General features: G+C 32.4%; 1 protein-coding gene across 2 annotated transcripts in view; it reads left to right on the forward strand.

Annotated features, from left to right (window-relative positions):
- The first annotated feature begins 10,375 nt into the window (after nt 1-10,375).
- Nucleotides 10,376-14,273, forward strand: part of LOC101891093 (uncharacterized) — a 622,803-nt gene continuing 618,905 nt past the window's right edge. For both annotated transcript variants that reach the window (XR_009344233.1, XM_059131841.1), the window contains exons 1-2: nt 10,376-10,609; nt 12,621-12,904. Coding sequence is in view for 1 of the 2 variants with exons in the window: in XM_059131841.1 (XP_058987824.1) it covers nt 10,416-10,609; nt 12,621-12,904 (478 nt within the window). In the remaining variant the exon portion in view is untranslated. The remainder of the gene's footprint in view (nt 10,610-12,620; nt 12,905-14,273) is intronic.

The following is a 14,273-nucleotide window of genomic DNA, read 5'->3' on the forward strand; positions in this document are numbered from 1 at the left end:
CATATAGCGGCCTCATTCACTTTATGGTTTTTTGATAAGTTAACTTTGACTAAGTTAACCAAACCATCTTTCTGGTATATGAAGTTTAAAGTGAAATACGCTTGAATTCAGATACTTTTTTATAAAAATGTTTAATTTATCCTAAGGTGGATGATAATAATAGTTCTGCCCGGTCGAACTTAATTTTTTTGCTTGTTTTTAAAGTAATAAGTAGTATTTATCATTGAAATTGCGCGTTGGAGACCCCATAATGTCCATATCTTTTATCATAGTATAATTCAAAGATGATTAAACAAATGTCCGGTTCCTTAATTAAAAGCTATTTAAGGTACCGTGAAAGTTTAGGAAGAATTTCTGAAAGAATAGAAATCCTTTTCCCTCTTCTTTTTGCGCCCTTTATATTCGGTATTTCACTGATTTCAGTCCCAATGAATTTTGCATATTGAGTTCTCATTGGACGGATTATTGTCATGTGAAAGAAGTAGGTAGGTCCCAGTTTTGAAATGAGCCCCATAACGTTCTGCCTTTGTTTTTTTTTTTTTTTTTTTTTTTTGTTTAAATGTGTTCGCATCTTCGAGCTGAAGCACGATGTAGATCCTGGAGTTGAAAGCTAAATTCCAATTTCAGACATGAAAGATCGCTATTTAACATCGTATTGGGTACTATTTCATTTTTTATATTATTCATTCAGAATTCAAAACAATAAAAAATTTACAATTCTATATAGTTTTTAAATTGAAAAAATTTCACGCCAAAAAGATTTTTTCTTTTATATTTTTATTGGCATGTTTTCCCAAGATTTCATTCCGAAGTTGTATGAATTGTGAAAATCCGTCAAAACGTTCTTGAGTTATAAATATAGTAACTAATAAACAAATTGAAAAACAATCTTCAACTTGTTCACAGGTTTTTTACAGCGAATGTTTAAAGGTCCTTACGAAGTTTGGTCCTTACTATTATTTTGAAATTTGATTCCATTGAAAAAATGTTGTCTATTTTCCCCGATTTTTGAGTTTTTGCAATGCTATAGGCTCTTTTTTTTTTGATTTTTAGCAATTTTGAAAGAAGTAATAATACTTTAACTTTGGTTTGACCACGTTAAATTATTTTGACATCATCTATTTAGGTCCACCACTCCATATTTGTCGTCGCTTTATACTACTCAAAAAGACTACACATCATATTAGAATTCAATTCAAAAAAAAAAAAAAAAAAAACACTACAAAAAAAAAATTCCAAAATAGTAAGTTAAAATAAAAAAAAATCATGCAAAAAAAAATTAGTATTGTACACCACAAAAGTCAAAATGAAAATTTTCAAATTTCACATTTTTACGCGATTTTTTTGGGATTTTCTCTATATCTTCCAAGAGACAATTCCGATTTTGTGTGAATTGTTAAAATCAGATCAATGGTTCTTGAGTTATAAGCGTAGCAATTAACACAACTTTTTTTGTAGCAATTAACACAACTTTTTTTGTAGCAATTAACACAACTTTATATGCGTGGTAAGTTTCTTAGCGTCAAAATAAATCCGATATCTTCATTATCTGGCGAAGATAATGATTGTGGGCGTAAAAGTTGGCGCGGTCAATATTTTTTTCCTTAAAAACCTAACTCGGGGTCCAGCCGTTTTCAACTGATTCCATTACCAACAAACAACAATTGATTTATATATGTATTTAATTAAATTTTCAAACCCCAATTATCAGTATTATAAAGGTCATATCAATATTTTCCAAATCAGAAATAATTATGAATTCCTAAATTATAGAAGATCGTGTTGTAAGGTATTTAGTTTTCACCAGTGTAAAATCCAATGTCAATTAAACTATATCCGTCTGTGTGTGCGACCGTTCGTGTGTGAAATATTTAGGTTAATCTATTATACAATACTAGCTGGCCCAGACCGCGTTGCCAGTCTGTAGTTTTAGTCTTTCTAGTCTAGTTTTTAAAGCATAATAATTCACACATCTGGCACACATAATTGGCATAATTATACCCTCCACCTTGGTAAGGAGGGTATATTAACTTTGTCATTCCGTTTGTAACATCCTTAAATATTCGTCGTAGACCCCATAAAGTATATATATTCATAATCAGCATAAAATTCTAAGTCGATTTAACGATGTCCGTCTGTCTGTCTGTCTGTCTGTTGAAATCACGATACAGCCCACAGTATTTGACGTAGAGCGCAAAAATTATGCAGAGCAATTCGCATTGTGTCTAGGATGGTTAGTATTGAAAATGAGATATATCGGTCCACGTTCTGGTATAGTCCCCATATAACGGTACCTCCCAATATTCGGTATTTTGATGATTTATGCCACATTTTTTCACGAATTTGTTTGAAAATTGGTATTTGTAGGTCATAACGGGTCCCTGTGCGTGTGGCAAAACATTGCATGTATAGGTCCACGTTTTGGTATAGCCCCCATATAAAGGTACCTCCCGATATTCGGTAATTTGATGATTAATGCCACATTTTTTCACGGATTTGTCTAAAAATTGGTATTTGTGGGTCATATTGGATTCCACATCCGGTGGCGAAACATTGCATGTATGGGTCCACGTTTTGGTATAGCCCCCATATAACGGTACCTCCCGATATTCGGTAATTTGATGATTAATGCCACATTTTTTCACGGATTTGTCTGAAAATTGGTATTTGTTGGTCATAATGGGTTCCAGCTCCGGTGGCGAAACATTGCATGCATGGGTCCATGATTTGATATAGCCCCCATATTTCGGTACCTCCCGATATTCGGTATTTTGATGGTTTTTGCCACATTTTCACTGATTTGTCTAAAAATTTGTATTTGTGGATTATAATGGGTCCTAGTTCGTGTGGCGAAACATTGTAATTATAGGTCCACGTTTTGGTGTAGCCCCCATATAACGGTACCTCCCAATATTCGTCATTTTAATGGTTTTTGCCACATTTCTTCTAATGTTTCTTTTACCCTAAGGTGGAGGGTATTAAAAGTTTGGCCCGGCCGAACTTAATGTTTTTTTACTTGTTTTTAGTATAAATTATGACTCGACTAAAGAGCAATAAATATGCATTTCAAAAATGTCAATATAGGTTCATGTACCGGGCGATTTACAGTGTTTCAAAAAACTTGGTCCTATTTTCCAGCCAGAGGTATTAAATTGAGAGTTGAAAACCCAAATAATATAGCACATTTATTGAACAGTATACATCAACTGTTTATAATAGTCCCATGTAAGATGGTTCTCTACCAAAGTAGCCTAAACACACATATTAAGCCAAATCGATTCGAAAATATAACCAAAACCCTCGAAATAGGTAAAACCAGGAGGAACCTTTATATGAGAACTACTCCAAAACATTGACAAAACATTGAGGTGACCTAGAATGTGACCAAGACCCTGGAAATAGTTGAAATTAAAGGATGCCTTCATATAAGGGTTATACCAAAGCTTGGTCCTATACTTATAATTATTTGAAAGAATGTTTTGTTCTTTCTAAAATCGCAAATAGCCAAAATTTAAGGAATTAAAAAAGGGCTATATCACAATGCAGACCAACCTGAAACATATTTTGTACAAATGGTTCTTTATGTAACCCATAGGACTGCATCAAATTTAAAATTCTATCTTAAATTTTGCGGAGTATAGAGGAAAATAGTTGAGGCCCTTTGTGTACGTTTAAGCTATATAAAATGGACCCAAATAAGTTTGGACCGGTAACCCCCCTTTTCGTATTTTTATGTACCAACCGAAAAATTTTCCAACCTCATGATTGTCTAGGGCGCAGTGTAATTACTGACGATAGCACATAGTCCCCGTATGACGTTACCTATAAGTTATGGTTACGGGGTTGTTTAAGGGTTCGGAAGAATTTTTCGGAGTTTCCGACCTCAGGATAGATAGTAATTTCTAAATAGAAATGCTGGAAACATGATTTTAATTTAACTATCATAAATAAGGTGTCATCGGTTTATAAAAGTTAGGGACCCCATAAATGATGTAAAAAGTATAAATTTTTGTCGATTAAATTATGGCATGTTTTTGTTACAATTTCTACCGAATGGACTGTAATTTGACATTTAATGTTTTGAGTTTTGTGAAATCAATAACGGCAATAACTGTTTAAAAGCACGTTAAGCTTTAAATGTTTTGATACTTCGAGAAGTATTTTTTTATTAAAATTGAACATTTTGTTATGGCAACCATATAACGGCATGTACACAAAATATGCAGAATTTCACGGTTTTTTTTCAATAGAAATTTTCTATTTCAAAACGCATTCTGAAACAATTCTACACAAAATTCCATATCCAAATAGAAAAGTTAATACAGTTCTGCAATTTTTCTAGGGACTTTTATCAAAATTTTCTTTCTTGAAAACGTTTTCAGTGTAATTACAAATAAATAATAAGTCATCCTCAAATGAAGTTTTACTATGCTTTTTAAAAATTTTTACATATAGATCTAAAAAGTGGGGTGTGGGTAGCTCCTCTGACCCACACAGATACCTAGGCTTGGAGGGAGAGCCAAGATTACATTGTATACTAACTGTGGAGCAGATAACGTCAACAGTATCTCAACATATATATATATATATATATATATATATATATATATATATATATATATATATATATATATATATATATATATATATATATATATATATATATATATATATATATAATATTAATAATAATAATATATAATAATAATATAATATATATATTATATACATCAATTGTTGTTCGTTGGTAATGGAATCAGTTGAAAACGGCTGGACCGATTTGCATAATTTTTTGTACAAACGTTCGTCATACCCCGAGTTAGGTTTTTAAAGAAAAAATATTGACCACGCCTACTTTTACGCCCACTATCTTCGTTCATCTAAAATCTTTATATTTGCCAGATAATGAAGATATCAGTTTGAAAATTATTACACGACATACTGTTGACTCCCCTCCAACCCTAGTGATTTATTGGGGGGCTGAGGAACTGACAACGCGTACTTCTAATTTATCTATACATATATATATAAAATAAAATTGTGTTACTTACTACGCTTATAACTCAAGAACCGCATAAATTTGGAATTGTCTCTTGGCAAAAAAGGATAAAATCAAAAAAAAAGCGTAAAATGTGAAATTTGAACATTTTCATTTTGACTTTTGAAGTGTACAATTGTAATGTTTTATTTTGCATGATTTTTTTTCCATTTTGACCTACAATTTTGTAATGTACATTTTTAGTGTTTTTTAAAAGGTTTTATTTAGGTCACCCGTTTGTTTTATTATTTATTATTTATTCTTGGGTCAAATTTAGTAATTCAAATTTCACCATCTTCCTGACAACCGATTAATCTGAAATTTTGTATACACTTTGGATTTTGGTGACAATACAATTATATTTATTCATTATCTTGTTGTTGCAAAATGGTCTGGCTTTATCCCTTTATTGTTGTTTTTATAAAAACAACGTTTGTTTATTAGTGGAGAACTATGGTAATGTTTACCAGGGAGTAAGGCAGGGAATACCTAGGTTTCGGAAAGAGCCACCAATCCTCATCAGTTCCCTTGTTTTTATCTGGGATATTCTCCCCAGAAGTTATTTTAAAAAAAACTTCTATGACAAAAAACATTTTTTTTACCCAAGTGACGAGATCGTAAGCTCAATAGAAGAGGAACCAAAGAATTAAATAAAACTAAAATTCTCTTGGAAAGTCTTCTAAATCTTACAACCGCATTTTCATCTTTCTCCACTTGTTATGCTTTCGTTCAGCCTGAACGAAGTAGTATAACCATGTAAGTTGGTTTTGTCTGTTACAACAAAAACCCCTTCGTCGACCGTGCCTTGTCTATTAATAGAACAGTGTGGCTTGTTTGTTCGGGATACCGTAGTATTTTGTTGTTGCAAAATGGTCTGGCTTTATCCCTTTATTGTTGTTTTTATAAAAACAACGTTTGTTTATTAGTGGAGAACGATGGTAATGTTTACCAGGGGGTAAGGCAGGGAATACCTAGGTTTCATTATCATTATAAAGGTGGCGGCCGCTACAAAATGGCGGATAACGTAGGTTTTATGAATCCCATCAATATGGGTATCAAATGAAAGGACTCAAAAATCAGAATACAATATAATATAAAACATTGAAATCCAAGATGGCGGCCGCTACCAAATTGGCGGATAACATAGGTTTTATCAATCCCATCGATATGGGTATCAAATGAAAGGGCTCAACAAGCAGAATACAATCTATATAAATAAAAATCAATTGTTGTTCGTTGGTAATGGAATCAGTTGAGAACGGCTGGACCGATTTGTATAATGATTGAACAAACGTTCGTCATACCCCGAGTTAGGTTGTTAAAGGAAAAATATTTCGATTTATCTAAAATCCTTATATTTGCCAAATAATGAAGATATCGGTTTTAAAATTATTACACGACATACTGTAGACTTTCCCTCTAATCCTAAGTATTTATTTGGGGACTGAGGAACTGACCACGCCTACTTTTTAATCTATATAATTGAATCAGTTGAGGCCGGCTGGAAATATTTGGATATTTTTTTTAATGTTCGTTCTACACCTATTTAGGTTTTTATGCAGGAAAAAGAGACCACGCCTAATTTTGCACCCATTTTTTGATTTATCTAAAATCCTAATATTTGAAGAAATATCAGAAGAAAATCATGAAGATATCTGTTCCACAGTTAGTATACGACGTAATCTTGGCTCTCCCCACCGCAGAAATAATCCATTCAATGAGAACTCAAAATGCAAAATTCATTGGGACTTCAATCAGTGAAATACCGAATATGAAGAGGCACAAAATAGTGGAGTGAATTGAAACAAGTAAAAAAACATGAAGTTCGGCCGCGCCAAACTTTTAACACCCTCCACCTTAGGGTAAAGGAAACATTAGAAGAAACGTGGCAAAAACCATTAAAATGCCGAATATCGGGGAGGTACCGTTATATGGCGGCTATACCAAAACGTGGACCTATACATACAATGTTTCGCCACACGAACTAGGACCCATTATGACCTACAAATACCAATTCTTAGACAAATCAATGAAAAGATGTGGCAAAAACAATAAAAATACCGAATATCAAGAGGTACCGTCATATGGGGGCTATACCAAATCGTGGACCCATACGTGCAATGTTTCGCTACCGGAGCTGGAACCCATTATGACCAACAAATACCAATTTTTAGACAAATCCGTGAAAAAATGTGGCAAAAATTATCAAAATACCGAATATCGGGAGGTACCTTTATATGGGGGCTATACCACAACGTGGACTTATCCATGCAATGTTTTGCCATACGTACAGGGACCTGTTATGACCTACAAATACCAATTTTCAGACAAATCCGTGAAAAAATGTGGCAATAACCATCAAAATACCGAATATCGGGAGGTACCGTTATATGGGGACTATACCAGAACGTGGACCGATATATCTCATTTTCAATACCAACCATCCTAGACACAATAAAAATTGCTCTGCTAAATTTTGGCTCTCTACGTCAAATAATGTGGGCGGTATCGTGATTTCAACAGAGAGACAGACGGACATCGTTAAATCGACTTAGAATTTTATGCTGATTATGAATATATATACTTTATGGGGTCTACGACGAATATTTAAGGATGTTACGAACAGAATGACAAAGTTAATATACCCTCCTTTCCAAGGTGGAGGGTATAATATAGGATTCATATACTCGGAAAATACTTCCGAACTCTTAAAAGTAACCATATATCATAGATAACGTTATACGGGCACTATGTGCTATCGTCTGCGCCGCAGACAATCTTGGGGTTAGGAAAATTTTTTCGGTTGGTATATAAAAATCCCAAAAGAGGGGTTTCCGGATCTAACTTTTTTAGAATCCCTTTTATATAGCTTAACCATATACAAAGGGCCGCAAATATTTCGCCCTAGACTCCGCAAAAGTTACGATAATGTTTTAAATTTGATACAGTCCTAGGGGTTACATAAGGAATCACTTGTATAAAAAATGTATCAGGTTGATCTACATTGTGATATAGCCCCTTTCAAATTCCTCAAATGTTGGTAATTTGAGATTTTAGAAAGAACAAGTAAAAAAGCAGTAAGTTCGGCCGGGCCGAACTTTCAATACCCTCCACCATTTGGAACGAATTAGAAATTGTTCAAAAAAAAAATAAAGTCCATTAAAAATTCTTTTAAAATCTTTATAATATCTATTATAGGAATGTGCCGATATGGGGGGATATACGATATTGTGGATCTATAAAGACAAATCTATGTCTGCGTAAAAAGTACTCACAAGAAATTCCTTGTGTGGATTTTCAGATAATTCCATTGGAAAAAGTGGCTAAAATCATCAAAATACCGAATATAGGGGAGTACCGTTATATGGAGGATATACGATATTGTGGACCTATATAGACAATTCCGTTTCAGGGGTAAAGTGCTCACAAAGAACTCCGTGTGTGGACTTTCAAACAATACGATTGGTAAATGTGGCTAAAATCATCAAAATACCGAATATCGCGGGCAATCGTTATATGGGAGCTATACGTTATCGTTAACCTATATAGAGAATTCTCTGTCGGGGGTAAAGTGCTCACAAAGAACCCCTGGTGACCATTCCGTTGAAAAATATGGCTAAAAACATCAAAATACCGAATATCGGGGGTACCGTTATATGAGGGCTATACGATATCGTGGACCTATATAGATAATTCTCTGCCGAGGTATAAAGTACCCACAAGGAACTCCTTGTGTGGATTTTCAGACAATTCCGATGAAAAGTGTGTCTAACAACATCAAAATACCGAATATCGGGGGGTACAGTTATATGGGGGATATACGATATCGTAGACCTATACAGATAATTCTCTACCGAGGTATAAAATACCCAAACGGAACTACTTGTGTGGATTTTCAGACAATTCCATTGAAAAATATGGCTAAGATCATCAAAATATCGAATATCGGGGGTACCGTTATATGAGGGCTATACGATATCGTGGACCGATATAGCCCATCTTCGAACTTGACCTGCCTGCGGACAAAAGAGAGATCTGTACAAAATTTTAGCTTCCTATCTTAATTCGTTTAGACTGTAGCGTGATTACAACAGACGGACAGACTGACGGACAGGGCTAAATCGTCTTAGAATTTTACGCTTTGTTGGGTCTAAAATGATTATTTCGATGAGTTACAAACGGAATGACGAACTTAATATACCCTCCATACTTTTTTTGGTGGAGGGTATAAAAACAAATTCTTTCAAATAATTATAAGTATAGGACCATGCTTCATTATAACTGTTGTGTGAAGGTATCCGGTGATTTTAGCTATTACAAGGGTCTTGGTCACATTTTTCAATTGTTTTTGCCCTTATTTGGCATCTGGCTTCTGGTAAAAGACCTCTTCGCGGAAATATTTCAATGTCAATGTATACTTTTTAATATATATGCTATATTATTTAGGTTTTTAACTCTAAAACTAAAACCTCTTACTGGAAAATAGGTTCAACTTTCAACTTTAAAGACGTATTGATTTCTATTTAATCGAGTCATCATTTATACTAAAAATTGTGCCACTTATGTTAGCCAGATTTGTTAATTATTATGCTTAAAGATTAAAGATTAAAACTTTGGGCCGGCAACGCGGACTGGGCCAGCTTATATATATATATATATATATATATATATATATATATATATACAATTCACTTTTAGTGTTTGTAACATATTTACAAATTTTTACGGCGAATTGACCCACTTTAAAGATTTATAACTTCAATTTAAACCAATAAATTGAATATGTATAGTCTTTACGAATGGAACCAGTTTAAAGTCGAATCTGGATGTTTCTACCTCGGACATTTTTATTTAGACAACAAATCTGTGAACTTAGTGCGTAGCTTCCCCTAGACTGTTTCATTTTTTTAAGTTGTGTTTGTATGATGTTATTTTTAATTTTTACTATAACATATTAAAATCCTTATAGTGCACATTTGTCTCATGTTTCATTATTGGAGCAATTACTGTTATACCGAAAAAGCAGAACATAACTCTATTCAATTTATTATATATAGAAAACCTGTTAAGAAGGCATGGAATATTATACAAATACAAAATTACCTTTGTAGAACACATTTACATAATACAATATATTTTAATGGCAATCAATAAATAGTCATGCTTGTTTGGTTTCGATTCAATAAGTGATAGGTGATATATGAATTGATGATTGCATGATAAAATAGTTCGTACAATGTATTTGTTCCACTGGAAGGAATTAAATTGGTGTGAAGCACGAATGACGGGTCATGGCATAGTTATTGTCCCTAGAGTAAGTTTAGTTGGAATATTAACCTCGCTGAAATCGGTCTGCTTGCAACTGCTAAGAGACATTATGAGTAATAACTTGTTTTTTTTTAGTCTGGCCGATATATTTTCGGTATATCCTAAAATTTTTGAAGAGCTTGTATCCAACCGTGTAAATGTGGCAAAAATATATTTACCCAGTGACACAGAATGGCAGGACAAGATGTACTACATGTTATTAGATGTACAAAAAGCAGTAAACGAAGCTTTGGAATGTGGCCAGTAAGTATATTTCACAAGAGAATATTTATGTAATTTATTAAATTGCCGTATTAAAACCATGTAACATTGCGACCTGTCGATAATACTTTTATCACTAACTTACCAACAAAGTTCGTTAATAACCGAAAATATAATCAAGTGGACAATTTATGTTATCGATAATTATGTTACTAATGTCGCACTACTGGATTCAATATACGAAAGAGTTCCATTTTAAACTTAAAATATCGGTGAAATTATTTGTAGAATGCATTTAAAGCCTTTAGATAGTGGGAGGTATCGTTATTTGGACGCTACCAATATTTTATCCATTGTGCTAAATTTAATTCCTATTATACGTGTTTCAAAATTAAAGGAATCCTTCATTTAAATTACACACGGTCGGTACATGTCGAATTTCAAGTAATAATGATATGAATAATTGTTTTAAATATAGTATATTTCACTTTGGGTGTGGAAGGACCGATAACGTGCACATTTTCGTATCATTTGTCTAGAACAACCACTGGTAATATGACATTAAAACTATATATATATATATATATATATATATATATATATATATATATATATATATATTTACGACATTCTTCCCCGGAAATATTTCAAATTTGGTATTCGAAGTTCAACACGGGATTCTACAGCCTAAGACAGAAACATTTCGAGGATATGAATCTTTTGTTAATGAAAGTCCACTTTTGGGTATTGATTATACAAGTTTTTTCTTGTTTTTGATTCAATAAGTCTAAATGACAAACAAAATAAGATCGCATACAAATTGATATAAAAACAAGTTAAAACGCAGTTATTTCGGCCGGGCCGAACTTTGAATACCCTCCACCATTTGGAACGAATTTGGAAATTTTCAAAAAATTAAATCCTTAAAAAATTCTGTTTAAATGTTAGAAATACCGAATGTAGCCGTTTTATTGGAGTCTATGGACCTACATAGACATTGTTTGTCATAAGCCATTACCATATTCAAATTCGAAAAGTTGAAATAAACGGTGAATAATGTAGCTAAAATCATCAAAATATCATATATTGGTATGTACCGTTACATCGGAGCTATGCGAAGACGTGGACCAGCATAGACAATTTTCTGTCTTAGGCTGTAGAATCCCGTGTTGAACTTCGAATACCAAATTTGAAATATTTCCGGGGAAGAATGTCGTAAATATATATTACCAATAAAGAACAAGAGCTCAAATTCTGGCAGAAAGTAGCATTAAATATGGGCTGCATCTAAACGGGGATAGACATTTCCCTTGCTCAATACCAATTATCTTAAAATAATATATGTAAATATCTGTTCAAAGTTTCAAATATCTATCTCAAATATTACGTCCTCTATCCTAATTTTAATGGATGGGCGAACAGACTTACATTTTTTGATTCAACATAGAATGCTACTCTGAATAACAAAATAATGTATGAAACTGGATAAAAAGATAATGTATCCCCATCATATGACGGAAGCTATAAAAATGAAATAAGTTTGGCTGAACTAAATTCTCTTTGTGCTCAGTCATGAGGTGGACAAAATTAAATTTTAGCAGCATGGTCTTCTCAACGTTATGAATATAAAATTCCAAATTACAGAAAAGTTGATTAAAAACTGTTGCTAAGATATTTGTTGATAGATAAGTTTATCCTTTAAGTTTATAACTATGAAATTAAAACCATATGGCTGAATAATGAGATCAGAACCTTCAAAACACTTAGACCTGTACATGAATCGATATTATCAGTTTCAACATGGGTGTTTATTTATATTTGAAATTAATATCGCTTTGTCCCTTGAAGCCTCCAAAATACCGGAAATATGTTCTAAGCATTGATGCAAGTGTATGTAAAATTTCATACTGTACAGGCAGTACACATATATTAATTTATTGAAAGAAGTCGGTCATAATGCAGATATAATCATTTTTTTACAAGAATTACCGATTTTTGCCCCTTACTGAAATAATTACGATATCCCCCAATGATATTTGTTAATTCTTTGCAGAAATTACGATGAACTTATCAGACACAAAGAGAAACCTATATTCGACGCTACTCACATTCAACATTTTTCGCCGGCTTCGAGTCCATGCAACAACTTATTAGAAGAGCACAAGAAAAAATGTCAACATGCCCTTAGTAAAAGAAAGACTAAAGTTAGTATTGTTTGGACTTTGGATGATATCACTAATGCCGCCAAACTTTTAAAGAAACCACCAGGCAAAGTAAGATTTTCAAATGAATATGAAATGAGAAAAGTTTATTCATTGATATATGACGTTTTCAGATGTAAGTATTTAACTAAAAATGTGTAACTTAAACGAAAATTAAAATAAATGTCACATAACGATACAATAAACAGGTGAACTTGAACTTAACAAGATTTAATGTCTCTCTGAAGCCGAGTCTTCTTCCGTCAAATACACAGATTTGGCAAGCACAAAGTTGTTTTCCGTTTTTAAATAAAAACATATATTTTTCAGGCATGTTGTCCTTATTATTATAATTGATTTGAATTTTCCAATATTTTGCAATTCGATAAAATTAAATTTTCACAGTGAATTTCAAAATATTTTTATGTAACGTTAATTTCGCAGTAATTTATCGATTAATAAACTAGCACAAATTTCATTAAGAATAATCGCTTACATGAATAGCTGCAAAACTAGTGTCAAGTTTACTTAAACTATGATAGAACTTCAATATCGTCATCCGATATAAATATTGCACTGACTTAATTCTAATTTTGTGTGAGGTGCCTGTAACAATATGCTGCATTTTGGGTATCACTTTTGAAATTCTTTTTGATGTGCAGCATCCCAAAAGTGTGCCTCCTATTGCAGTTGATTCCACTTGTAATATTTATATTGTGACGAAGTTTAGCATGTGGTTATTTTTGAATAACGTTTTGTTTTCTATAGTAAACTAGCTAACCCGGACCTCATTGCTGGCACATAGCACTAGCGTGTACTGCATATTTTTAAAAATCTAACATAGCTTTTCTCTTTAAAAAGTCTAATCTAATGTTGGCTTGCAACTATCGTCAAACTAACAGACTTATCGTCTACAAATTTGGCGGTTTTCATGCTTATTGCTGTTTTCCTTGTTTTGTGGTTTATAGTTGTATTCGTTTCAACTTATTTATTTAGAGTGCACAGTATTTATGGCGAATGAAGAACATGTTGTATATACATTTGTATATATATTTTCTATATGTTGAAGTATTCGTCCTCAGAATCGAAATTCTAAATTCTACATTGAATTTAGCTATAATAAATAAGGTGTCATCGGTTTAGTATACGACCTAATCTTGACTCTCTCCCTCCAACCCAATATATATATATATATATATATATATATATATATATATATATATATATATATATATATATATATAATATATATATATATATATATATATATATATATATATATATATATATATATATATATATATATATATATATATATATATATATATATATATATATAAACGTTCATCATACCCCGAGTTAGGTTTTTAAAGAAAAAATATTGACCGCGCCTACTTTTAAGACCACAATCTTGATTTATCTAAAATCTTTATACTCGCCAGATAATGAAGATATCGGTTTGAAAATTATTACACGAGATACTGTTGACTTTCCCTCCAACCCTA

Source organism: Musca domestica, unplaced genomic scaffold (assembly GCF_030504385.1).
Source record: "Musca domestica strain aabys unplaced genomic scaffold, Musca_domestica.polishedcontigs.V.1.1 9, whole genome shotgun sequence".
NCBI lineage: Eukaryota > Metazoa > Arthropoda > Insecta > Diptera > Muscidae > Musca > Musca domestica.